This window comes from Saccopteryx leptura, chromosome 5 (assembly GCF_036850995.1).
Source record: "Saccopteryx leptura isolate mSacLep1 chromosome 5, mSacLep1_pri_phased_curated, whole genome shotgun sequence".
NCBI lineage: Eukaryota > Metazoa > Chordata > Mammalia > Chiroptera > Emballonuridae > Saccopteryx > Saccopteryx leptura.
Genome location: NC_089507.1, coordinates 199086182 through 199099822, shown reverse-complemented (window position 1 = coordinate 199099822; position 13641 = coordinate 199086182). Strand labels below are relative to the sequence as shown.

The 13641-nt window shown below is 42.5% G+C and overlaps 1 protein-coding gene across 3 annotated transcripts in view; it reads left to right on the top strand.

Moving 5' to 3' along the window:
• The window catches only part of TSHZ2 (teashirt zinc finger homeobox 2), a 438694-nt gene extending 425798 nt beyond the window's left edge, over positions 1-12896 (top strand). For all 3 annotated transcript variants that reach the window (XM_066387468.1, XM_066387466.1, XM_066387467.1), the window contains one exon: positions 8756-12896. Coding sequence is in view for 1 of the 3 variants with exons in the window: in XM_066387467.1 (XP_066243564.1) it covers positions 8756-8757 (2 nt within the window). In the remaining 2 variants the exon portion in view is untranslated. The remainder of the gene's footprint in view (positions 1-8755) is intronic.
• The last annotated feature ends 745 nt before the right edge of the window (positions 12897-13641 follow it).

The window sequence follows — 13641 nt, the reverse complement described above, 5'->3', positions numbered from 1 at the left end:
CAGAAGAGCCAACCAGAATGATTTGCCGGAGGGATTACAGATTCCAGCAGGACCAAATTAAAGTATATATAATCCCGCGCATCTGTTGGTGGCTCTGTAATTAATACAAAATAATTACATTTTCTCAGCTGGCTCTCCCTCACAAACCCCTCTTAATAAGCACTGCCAATGACTTTGTGGATATGTAATTAAAATTTTTATTTATTTCTGTTACATTTTTATGGGAGTAACTCAACATATTAAGGGAGGGGAAGAAAAACACCCCAGCAGCAGCAAAGCCTGACCTCAGCCACAACTTAAGAGGCAACCAAGAGCCTTTGCTTTTTTTTTTTTTTTTCTTAATTGTATACAATTCATTCTGAAAAGTGAGAAATAGTGATACCAATTCTCATTCCCCTCCCCTGCGTTTTCTAGTTTTAATTTTCTGACAGGGTTTCATCTTTAGATTAAAAGGAAAAATAAGGTTTTTCCTCTTTTAAAATAAGGAAGAGGCCCTGGCCGGTTGGCTCAGCGGTAGAGCATTGACCTGGCGTGCAGGGGGACCCGGGTTCGATTCCCGGCCAGGGCACATAGGAGAAGCGCCCATTTGCTTCTTCACCCCCCCCCCCCTTCATCTCTGTCTCTCGCTTCCCCTCCTGCAGCCAAGGCTCCATTGGAGCAAAGATGGCCCGGGCGCTGGGGATGGCTCCTTGGCCTCTGTCCCAGGCGCTAGAGTGGCTCTGGTCGCGACAGAGTAACGACCCGGAGGGGCAGAGCATCACCCCCTGGTGGGCAGAGCGTCGCCCCTGGTGGGCGTGCCGTGTGGATCCTGGTCGGGCGCATGCAGGAGTCTGTCTGACTGTCTCTCCCCGTTTCCAGCTTCAGAAAAATACAAAAAAAAAAAAAGGAAGAATAAGAAAGGGTATATTGTCCCAAAGTGGTCCAAAATTCAGGTCTCCTGTTCACCATTATGTTCTAGTCCAGGAACACTAAGCTTCCAGAAGAATCTACCTCTTCCATCAGTCATGGTAGGATATGAGGACACCTCTCAAAGGGAAATAATATCATAGCCAGGTTCTAACGGAAGACACTTGGGACTGGGATTTAACTTAGTAACTAATTGTACAGATACTCTTGGGGGAAATGACTTAATTATCAATAAGGCTAGTGTTTAATGCTTTGGTACACCAAACCATCACAGGCACTATAAAAAGCAGTGACTTAAGAGGGAAAAAACCCCACCAGAATCTGAATATCATTCTCCCACTTTCTAGCCAGATGACTGCCAGCCGAATGGCTTCACCTCTCTCAATGTCCGTGTCCTCGGCTGGAAGTACAGACACTCTTACCTCCTGCATTGCAGCATTGTGAAGCTGACATGAGGTCAGGCATGGATTTAGCATGGATAGCATGGAATGGACTCGGAAAATGTCAAGTTGTCACAACAGCACCCTTTCATACTGAGACTCAAAAAAGCCAAGTAATATGAGTCAAGAGTCACCTACTAGCCCTGGCCAGTTGGCTCAGTGGTAGAGCGTCGGCCTGGTGTGCAGAAGTCCCAGGTTCGATTCCCGGCCAGGGCACATAGGAGAAGCGCCCATCTGCTTCTCCACCCCCCCTCCTTCCTCTCTGTCTCTCTCTTCCCCTCCTGCAGCCGAGGCTCCATTGGAGCAAAAAGATGGCCCGGGCACTGGGGATGGCTCCTTGGCCTCTGCCCCAGGTGCTAGAGTGGCTCTGGTCGCAACAGAGCACACCCCGGAGGGGCAGAGCATCGCCCCCTGGTGGGCAGAGCGTCGCCTCTGGTGGGCGTGCCGGGTGGATCCCGGTCTGGCGCATGTGGGAGTCTGTCTGACTGTCTCTCCCCGTTTCCAGCTTCAGAAAAAAAAAAAAGAGTACCTACTGAGATCTTAGGAACTGATCAACTTCCTTGGTTTTTGCACAAGAGTCTGTCAAGAAGGCGTTTTCCAGAAAATGACACTCAAGTATATTTGTGAGCATTTTGTAGGGAAGAAAGGGGCTATCACACAAATCTGGGAAGCAGCACATTTCATAAAGATATATTGTGTTTGGTTGAGTTTTTGGTTACTGTTTGTTTGTTTGTTTGTTTTATTGACAGTAATGCTTCTTTATTATGGATTGAGCAAGTTTATGAAATTGCTATTTGTAATCTTTAAAACAATGCACTAAAAATGTCTTAATTTTATAGTTTTATTGTATTCCACTAAAGGAATGGCAGGGTGGTTCTGTTATGTTCTCTTTCATTCAGTTTTGTGAATCTAAAGTGCTTGCAAATTCTTAAGACTACCTTTACCACCAGATTAGAACAGTAGATAGAATAACCAATTTCTTAATAAGTAATGTCTCACAAAGTAAATCTTTTAAAATAGCTTTAACTGAATTCTTCATAATTCCACCTCTGTTTTTATGTCATATTCCCCAAGCCTAAAAATGAAAGCAAATACATTACTCTGATGGAAATATGGGAACTCTTTCATTCATGTGATATACAAGGATGCTATTCAAGTCGAAGGGAAAAAATCCCACTCTTCTCATTGTTTTTAATATTATATATCCATATATGCTGCTCACAAAAATTAGAGGGTATTTTAAAATGAATATGAAGCTATAAAATATTCCCTAATTTCTGTGAGCATAATATAATCCTTTACATGATAGATGAGGAAACCCAGGAAGTTTCCCAGAGATCAGATAGATATTTTCAGTTCATCAGAAGTACCTGGCATTATAGCTAATTGGTAATTAGATGGCATTTCATAAAACAAAAACAAAATGAGCCCCACAGTTGTATAAAGGAAAGCTTCCAATGGACTAAGAATGGTCAATAAGTAATGCAGTCATCCAAGGGATTATGGCTGTTTTTAAGGAGTGCAAGTTCAAACCTGTCAATACCTGAGGTAATTATATTAATTTATACATAATTCCATTTAAATTCTTTATCCAAGTATGATATATGAAAACAGTCTTTGCACAAGCAAAAACTGTGGGAACATTTTTTTAAAAAGGAGTCCTCTTTTTTCTTTTTTTTGTATTTTTCTGAAGCTGGAAACGGGGAGAGACAGTCAGGCAGACTCCCACATGCGCCCGACCGGGATCCACCCGGCACGCCCACCATGGGGCGACGCTCTGCTCACCAGGGGGCGATGCTCTGCCCCTCCGGGGCGTCGCTCTGCCCCGACCAGAGCCACTCTAGCGCCTGGGGCAGAGGCCAAGGAGCCATCCCCAGCGCCCGGGCCATCTTTGCTCCAATGGAGCCCCAGCTGGCTGCGGGAGGGGAAGAGAGAGACAGAGAGGAAGGAGGGGAGAGGGGAGGAGAAGCAAATGGGCGCTTCAAAAGGAGTCCTCTTTTAATGTAACTGATCAGATTCATGGGCTATTCTTGGAGATAGGATCTTGCTGGATAGAATCCCTTTGTTTGGTGGCTTTTTGCAAGCACTTACTGGGCCAATTCTTGTGTGCGTTGTTCTAAGAGCTCAACAAAACATGGGCCATGCCATATAGGTAGTAAAAAAAAGGGCTAGAAGAGAAAAGCTCATTTGCACCATCCTTTGTTCTGACAATATGCTAGAATATCTGCATTCATGATGGCTGTAGGGTCATAGAGTCCTGGCCAACTCATCACTGGTCTTCTCAGATCCCTCCAAATATGATATGCCAAGAGGGGCACATTGAGACGGCACAGAGAAACATGACACGGAAGAAAGCAGAGGATTGAGGCTACTACCCTGGTCTACAGGATTCTTTTTTTTTTTTTTACATAGGCAGAGATAGACAGGGACAGACAGACAGGAACGGAGAGAGAGATGAGAAGCATCAATCATTAGTTTTTTGTTGCATGTTGCAACTTCTTAGTTGTTCATTGATTGCTTTCTCATATGTGCCTTGACCGCGGGCCTTCAGCAGACCGAGTAACCCCTTGCTGGAGCCAGTGACCTTGGGTCCAAGCTGGTGAGCTTTTTGCTCAAGCCAGATGAGCCCGTGCTCAAGCTGGCGACCTCGGGGTCTCAAACCTGGGTTCTTCCGTATCCCAGTCCGACGCTTTATCCACTGCGCCACCACCTGGTCAGGCTACAGGATTTTTATAATCAGTCTTCAGCTCATCAAATGCTCTAACGTGCCAGCATGGGGCAGAAGGCCCTGACCGTGAACGCCATGGGCTGGGGTGGGGGCAGGAAGCAGCACAGCAGGGCCCTCTGGGTAAAACCATTCCTTTCCAGGGGCCACAGCCAATACCACTGCCGCTGCCACAGCCCCCCTGGCGCCCGCCCTCCCAGCGCACCTGGTTGGGTTGGGGTTTAGTGGCAAGATTTCTCAGTCTTTAATATGTTAAGGTGTATTGTGAACATCCAAGGGGGGATTATAGTATAATGGAACTATTATGTTCTTTCTCTTTTTCCCCCTTCCCATAACAAACTTTGCCCTGAGAGAAACCCAGATAGAGAAGTTTAGGTGTTGATCAAATCTCTTGTGGGTCCGAGAATGTGATCAATAAAACACGGTTCTGTAAAGCTGGTACCATATCGATGTCATGGTCTGGGAAGAGAAAATGAGGACTTCAAACAGACCTAGCATGATACCTGGCCTTTCATCCTGCTTTACAAGGGAAGGCAATTCTCTCTTTACAGAAGACAGGCTCCATCATTCTTGTCTCTTCCTCTCCTTCTCTCCCATCTCCTACCTTCTCCTACCTTCTCCTGATGTCATTGCAATTCCTGGCCTCCACTTCCATTCTCTTTCTTTGACCCACCTCTCTTCCTTCAACCACATGACCCTCCTCCTTCAAGTTTCCTGACCCGCCCGTGGGTTCCAACCAAGTCAGAAGAAAGCTCTTGTCTCTGAACTACAGACCTCATGTCAAAAGGAGTGATGCCTTCTACTGATGGTGACCATCTGTAGTCTAGATAGCATGGTGCCTGAAGACAGCATCAGGGCTTCCAAAGGGGAAGGCCTAAAATTTAAGCTATCCTCTGCTGTGTGACCTTGGACAAGTCACTAACCTCTCTGAGACTTTTTTCCTCTTATTTTTAAAATTGAGATTATTTCAAAGCTTAGTACAGAGGTCCCCAAACTTTTTACACAGGGGGCCAGTTCACTGTCCCTCAGACCGTTAGAGGGCCAGACTATAAAAAAAACTATGGGCCCTGGCCATTTGGCTCAGTGGTAGAGCATCAGCCTGGCGTGCAGGAGTTCTGGGTTCGATTCCCAGCCAGGGCACACAGGAGAAGCGCCCATCTGCTTCTCCACCCCTCCTCCTCTCCTTCCTCTCTGTCTCTCTCTTCCCCTCCCGCAGCCAAGGCTCCATTGGAGCAAAGTTGGTCCAGGCGCTAAGGATGGTTCTATGGCCTCTGCCTCAGACACTAGAATGGCTCTAGTTGCAACAGAGCGGCGCCCCAGATGGGCAGAGCATAGCCCCCTGGTGGGCATGCCGTGTGGATCCCGGTCAGGCACATGCAGGAGTCTGTCTGACTGCCTCCCGTTTCCAACTTCAGAAAAAATACAAAAAAACAAACAAAAGACTATGAACAAATCCCTATGCACACTGCACATATCTTATTTTAAAGTAAAAAAACAAAACAGGAACAAATACAATATTTAAAATAAAGAACAAGTAAATTTAAATCAACAAACTGACCAGTATTTCAATGGGAACTATGGGCCTGCTTTTGGCTAATGAGATGGTCAATATCCAGTTCCATATTTGCCACTGCTAGCTGTAACAAGTGATATGGCGCGCTTCCAGAGCCATGATGTGTGCATCCCATGTCACCGGAAGTAGTACTGTACGTAGGCAATGCCGCGCTTTGTGGCGCAGCCACATACAGTACTCCAGGAGTACTGACCACCAATGGAAGAGGTTCCCCTTCCCTTCCGGAAGTGCGGCCCGGTCGGATAAATGGCCTCAGGGAGCCGCATGCGGCCCGCGGGCTGGAGTTTGGGGACCCCTGGCTTAGTAGTACTATATGTAAATTACCTGGCATTTGGCAAGTACACCATAAGTGGTTGCCAATATCATAGTCATACTATTCCTTACCAAGGGATTATTTATATTGCTGGTGATGATTATTTTTGCACATAATTTTTTTGCACACATCAAATGTCATATAATCTTCAGCTTGTCTTTATTCTTCTATTGAAGACACGGAAATTTTTCTTATCCAAAAGATTAATTAAATATAGATAAAGGTGAGAGTTTTTTTTTCTCACTAAAATGAACACCACCACTAAATCAGCAATTTCAAACTTTTTCATCTCATGGCACACTTGTCCTAATTGCTAAAATTCTGACACACCAAAAAACACATTTTTCGCTGATCTGACAAAAATATAGGTATAATTTCGATTAGTTTACAAAAAATCATAATAATTACCTACTCCAAATTACTTTTTGCTCCAAAGTGGCTTTTTTTTTTAAATCAGGTGCCTTTACTTGTATGTAAGGATTTCTACCAAGAATTAAACAATCAGAAGCAACCTTATTATGTGATGTGACCAATAAGATGCAACTCTGTTATATGACATATATATTTATGGCTTAAGACAGGGCATTCATACCAGATGGATATTATTGTGTTGGCTTTTGTCATTTTTTTATTTGACAATCTAAAGGAAAAGAGGTCAGTGCCCCTGCCTAAACAGTCAGGTATTGCATATTTTTAAAAATCTTACAGGACACCAGTTGAAAATTGATTGAATATTTAGCTATACTAAATGATAAGATGTAGCCTGACCTGTGGTGGTGCAGTGGATAAAGCGTCGACCTGGAAATGCTGAGGTCGCCGGTTCAAAACCCTGGGCTTGCCTGGTCAAGGCACATATGGGAGTTGATGCTTCCAGCTCCTCCCCCCTTCTCTCTCTCTGTTTCTCTCTCTCCCTCTCCCTCTCTCTCTCTCTCTCCTCTCTAAAAATGTATAAATAAATTTAAAACAAAAAGTAAATGATAAGATGTAAATAAGAAATAATACCCCACAGATGGGCTAAAGAAAATTGTATGCATTTCACCTCCTTAACTTCCCGTAGCAAAGCACACTTTAAGTAGCACTGCACCACCACAAAAATGGTCCTATCTTTGTTTAAATATTTTATATTTTTCAATTACCATTGACATACAATATTATGTTAGTTTCACATGTACAACATAGTGATAAGATTTTTACATAACTTACGAGATGATCACCATGATGAGTCTAGTATCCATCCAAAAAAATGGTGGTATCTTTTGACTTGGGACTTGCACACTTAGGAATGTAAGCTTATGGAAATACAACACACTGAAAGGTTTTACACCAAAGATGTTCATCGCAGTGTTATGTATCACTGAATAAAACTGGGAGCAAATTAAATGTCTAACATCAGAGAATGGTTTAGTAAACTCTGACCACATAGACGATAGAACTCATGAGCTATTTACACTGATGCTTGCAAGTGAAAAAATACAAAGAAAAATATTACAGACTTAGCACTTACCATGAGGTAAGCCTAACAAAAATGCACAAAGAAAACATAGCCAAATATGGATAGGAGCTCTCTCTGGGTTGTGGGACCATGGGTTAAGTTTTTTATTTTTCAAAATGTTTTATAATTAAAAAAATCATACATTATATTTTTATGTTAAATTCTGGTCAAATGCAAATAATATAACCTTCATTATATTTATCATTTGTAAGTGTATAGTGTTGTGCAACCATCCCCATCATCCATCTCCAGAAGATTTTCATCTTGCAAAACCGAAACTCTGTAAGCCGTTTAAAGAGTTCTCCATTCCTCCTTCCCCTGCAGCTCCAGGCAGTCAATATTCTGCTCTGTGTTTCTATGAGTTTGACTGCGCTAGGTACCTCATGTCATTAAAAGCATACGGAATTTGGCCCTGGCCGGTTAGCTCAGCGGTAGAGCGTCGGCCTGGAGTGCGGGGGACCTGGGTTCAATTCCCGGCCAGGGCACATAGGAGAAGGGCCCATTTGCTTCTCCACCCCCACCCCCTCCTTCCTCTCTGTCTCTCTCTTCCCCTCCCGCAGCCAAGGCTCCATTGGAGCAAAGATGGCCCGGGCGCTGGGGATGGCTCCTTGGCCTCTGGCCCAGGAGCTAGAGTGGCTCTGGTCGCGGCAGAGCGACGCCCCGGAGGGGCAGAGCATCGCCCCCTGGTGGGCAGAGTGTTGCCCCTGGTGGGCGTGCCGGGTGGATCCTGGTCAGGCGCATGCGGGAGTCTGTCTGACTGTCTCTCCCCGTTTCCAGCTTCAGAAAAATACAAAAAAAAAAAAAAAAAAAAAAAAAAAAAAAAAAAAAAAAGCATACGGAATTTGTCATCTTATGGCTCCTTTATTTTCACTCAGCATTATGTCCGCACAGTTCATTCATGTGGTGGAATATGTCAGAATTTTCTTCCTTTTTGAAGCTGAATAATATTCCCATTGTGTGAATAGACCACATTTTGTTTATCCAGTCATCTGTTGATGAACATTTGGATTGCTTCCACCTCTTGTCTACTGTGAATAATGCTGCTTGAACATGGTGTCCAAATATCTCTTCCCTACATTATAGTTCTTAAAATTTTTTTCTTTCCCTAAATTGGCTCTTTCTTTCTGTGTCCCATCCACTGGTTCTATCACACCCTAGACTAGGCTTACCTTTGACTCTGTGCAGAACATTAAAGCCAATGAAATAGTCTGGGTGGGCAATTGGATGACCTGGGGGAAATAACCACCCAAGCTATTCCTCAGAAAATAATGCATCTTTTTTGTTGTTGTTCTGATTCCCATTACAGGACAAATGCCTTAGTTTCAACTTTCCAGCCTGGATCCCCCCTCACACTGAGTCCTTCGCTGCACCACCCGCTTCTGACATTGAACTTCTGACACCCTGCTCTGAGAAGACTGCCAAAAAAAAAAAAAAAAAAATTACCCCAGCCATTTCTCTTCGTCCTCACTAACAATTTGGTAATGAAGTATTGATTTCCACTTCTCTGCTTATGGACAATATTAGATTTTCATTGATAAACTGCAATGGGGCTGTCTCGTCTCCACGGTCCCCTTTTCACTGTCACGAGAAAACAAAGTGCCACTGAAGAAAAATAATGCCTGAGAACATTGATGTACTTATTTTGTCAGTTTGTAACACTTGACAGGAAAGGGTGGGGGGAGTATAAGTCTCCATAGTTTAATGTCCAAGTGGGCTGCCCTCGATGTAGACACTTGGAAGCTTACTTTTCATGGTAATGTCCATTTCCTATTTATAACCCCTCTGGGAACGTTTGTCTAAAGGAAATGTTTCTGTTCAGTGCAACAATTACGGTTGCACCTGGATTGCCCAGTCCTGCCCCTGCACTAGGGAGCCATTAATCACCGCAAAGTGGAAGAATTATTAAGTTAAACCAGACTTTGAGCCAAGAAAACCTCTGAACAATGTTCTTCTTCTGTGAAAGTTGTTCAAATAGGCTTAACCATGTTGCTGCCAAAGACTTTTTCCCATGCAGTGGTGGGCATCTTTATTATCATCATTATCTGCATTGGTTTAAAAACAAAATAGCAACAACAGTTGTAAGCCTGCACCACTATCACTTGTGACCTGCAAATTGGGAGAATGAGGGAACTTGGTGAGATGCCGAATCTGAGAGGAAACAAGAAGATGAGATCATTGCAGGGTAGAAAGTTCAGCAGCAGCCTTTCCTGGTAATCTCGTTCTGCAGGACCCGTTGTTTATGGGCTCTGAAACGCAGCTTAGCTATAGAAGCAACAGAAAGCATGAAATAGGGTGTCCATTTTAAATGTGTTTCTGCAACTTTTTTCATTAAAACTTTGAGGGACCAATTTTAATTTGTGGAATATTCCCGTTAATAATGAGATCTAATTAAGACATCCATTAAAAGCCCGTTAAAGTTAATTTAACGTAAAAATTCCAATAGAACTGTATTAGATTTTCTCCATTAAATTAACGTTATGGATTTTTAACGGATGTCTTAATTATACATTATTATTAACAGGAATACTGTATTACACAGATTAAAATCAGGTCCTAAGTCAACTTGGAAAAGCTAAGAGCATGTTTTAATATTAAAAGTCTTGCATAACCTAGTGCACACTCGGGAAATGCAGGGGTAGATCTGTTTACTCTAGTTGAGCATTTTCTATACAACCGAAAGCAACCTGTAATAGTTAAATCCATCATTGCATTTAAACAATGAATTTCCTTATTCTCCAAGGACAAATAAGTCTGAATTGTGTTGTAACCTGCTACTCAGCGATAGGTGAAATGTTTAAACTATTCTAGGCACAACAATAAGAACTAGATGATTTTGAAACAGAAGAAATATTTTTTTGTTGTTGCTTTAATGATCAAGGTTATCACACACCAAAAAAAAAAAAAAAAAAATTCAACACCAAGAAAATGAAACCAAATATATCCTCTTCACCATTTCTCGTGGAGGCTGCCTATTGGAATTGTTTTGGAAATTTTGACATGATCCCTAAATTCAACATTGGGATTTAAAAAAAAAAAAACTTCTTATTTACCTCCTAGGGAAAGTGTTGCCCTTATGCCACATATAATAGCAAATTGCTTTTTTTATGGCATGCATAACCTAGATGGGAAAAAATATGGCGCTTCGGGGAAGGAGGGAAAAAGTAAATGAAGTTCTAGGAATGTCATTCTGAAGTAATGAGGCATGGACAGAAAATACACCCCTCACATCATCGGATTGAGATGGCAGTCGAAATAGCTTCATTGAGGTGTCAGCACTCATCCATCAATCAATCACCCACAAGGAAAAATTGCAACAGTACAACGGGGCGGCTTTTATGGGATTTACTCATGGGCATAGGGAATAGCGGCTCAAATGTAGTTCTGACATGAAAAGCAAGGTGCTGATATTATTTTTTATGATGGGAGGATCATAAAGTGAATTGAGAACAGCGAGGTCTGTCTTTGCTTAACCTATTCAACCAGAAATGAATGGAGCTCAACTGGGAAGGAACAGTCTTTGGATGGGGTAAGATTGAAGGGTGGACTCTACCGAGTCCTGTCCTTCAACAACAAAATTCTATTAAAGGGAAATTGAGGCATTAGCATTGGGGTTCTTAAAGCTGTTACATATTGCCTGTTCCAACCCAGGGGTATTCGGTAAAGTTTCATAATTGAGATCCTCCCACAACATCCAAAAGCAGATTCCTGAGCTCTTGTCCCAACCAGGGGGAAAACAGTCCCATTCTCCCCTCCATGGAAATAGGTTTCCTTCTAAGAAAGAAAAAATAAATCATCTGCTTCCACATGGATTCTATACGGTTTTGTTAGTGCAATTTCTACAGTGGGGTAGGGTGGGAGGCGAGAGACAGAAATATTGATAAATTTGGTAAGACTCATGAATCGTCGCTTGGTAACCGTAAATGTCACCGCTGAGGGACAGCTGCCAGTGTTCTTAGGAAGCAAGATCTGGGCTCACACTGTGAAACACACACAATTCTTAGTGTATTCCTGGAGACGGAGCCTGTCTTCATTTGGCAAGCACCGTGAGGCTTCTAGAAACTTCTTTCTAGAGGAAAAAACTAAATAATATGGACTTGGAAGAGTGTTTTTTATCTGCTTTCATACCATCCTTTTCCTCTCTGTGAATAAATGTAGTTTATTATTAAGATCAATTGGACTTTAGAAACGGAAAGGAAGATGACATGCAAATTGCACTCTATTCCAACCAACCCCTGGTATCAGTGAGGGGGTGGGAGCGCCTTCTCTTCCCTGGCCCTCCTCCTTGCTAAGACCACCAACCAGCTGCAAACGGCAAATGTCCACTGAAAAAAATTGTATATAAATATTTAAGTTGTATATATTTGGCCTGATTTTGCAGTTCAGCAAATTCACCAAATATACATGTTACAGAACACTAGGGTTACAAGGCAAAACAGGGAACGCAATTTATTCAGCAAACTCACCCAACAAACATTAATGGGCAGCAACTGTGTTTACACACTGTTCCAGGTGCCATGGGATACAGCAGTAAAGAAATCACACAACGTCCTGGTGTTCCTGGTGTCCACAGCATCTCCTAGAGATCCTGACCCCGGACACCTGGGGGAGACGCTCTCATGGGGTGAGACTGTCCTCCTGTGATTTGTGTCTTATTTCTATTTTTCAAAATAATATTTCAGAATAGGGAATTCTCCTTCTGAAAAGCATGCAAGGAGGAAATAGCTTAAAAATAGGTCAAGGCCTAAAAGCAGAATATAATCATAGAATAAATTGGATAGCCCAGGCAGTCCCCACAGAATTTCTTTAAGGTCACCAATAGATTTCTTAAAACTCACGCCCAAAATGTGCCTGCTTAGTTGCTTGAGTCTTGCATAATTAATGTCACAGGCACAAGCTACTGAACTTAGTTGAAATGCAGAAAACAAAGAAATGAAATGACATATTCGGGAAGCGTTTATGTATCTGTGGTTAAGCAGTGAGGAGGGGGGTGTGTGTGTGCACGTGTATGAGCGTGCGCGCATGCACGCGCACGCACGCGCATGCGGCATGCGTGTGAATTTCACTGTTCTTTTCCAGGGTCTATGGACAGGGCCACAGTAAGAGTCTATGATTTTCTGAAAGTTTTCACAGTAAATGCAAAGATTACAAGGACTTCCAAGGCATTTGCCTTCCAGTACTTTTCCATCTGTCATTTCCCAGGTTATCTGTGTTCAAACCTTTTTTCATCAGGTTCATTTTTTAAGCTTGTTGAATGGTTTTGCTTTAAAAAGAAGAAACATTTAAATGTCATTTTCACATTATCTTCTATTCTCTGCAACAAGAATAGAAGTGTGTTGATGAATGCAAAAATAATAATAAGGAAATAATTCAGAGGTTTTAAACACACACATATGAAGTTCTAAAGATCAATAGAAGTATATCTATTTTGAACATGCATTAGGCAAAAAAAAAAAAACCACAACTGAACTTTTGCTTTACACCCCCCCCCCCCCCCCCCCCCCCCCCCCGGTGAGATGTCAGAATGCTAACTGCACTTTCTCCCTTCTTATAATGGTACTTTCTCAAAATACTTATGAAATACTTTTAGGCAAAGATGGAGCAAGAGAAAGAGATACAAATTTTCATTCCTCCTCCTCCTCCTGTCCCAAACAGAAACATGCTTTTTCATCGTAAGGAGGCATTAAACATTTGAATCTTATGAATCATCTTTAGAATTTCTAGAAGGAGATTTTAACTCTTCCTCCAAAGTAAAAGCCAACTTATCGCCTTTGGTTTCCTGTGACAGGTTCAGAGGCAAACAAAGATACACCATTTCCAGGCTAGAGTTAATCTCCTTCCAGTAGTTACGAACAATGGGCTAACGCGAACGTGGGTGTTTCTCCAAAAATTATTCATGCGCAAGGCAGCCCAAAGCTTCAGGGAAAACTAGAAATGTTTTATGGATTAGAGTAGGACTGTTTTAAAATGCTGGTACCAGGTGGAACGCTATTTCTGCCACAGAATTCTGTCCATTTCCTTTGGAAAAATATATTGCAAGCAAAATGGCTCTTCCAAGTAATGGCACCCTGATCTGACACCTTTCAGCATGCAAATGATTTTACCAATAGGCATATGATTATCATTAAGGCCTTTTAAAGAAACAATCTGTTTGAGAAAGACGTTAAATACTCACAGCCCTTTGTACGATGTTTA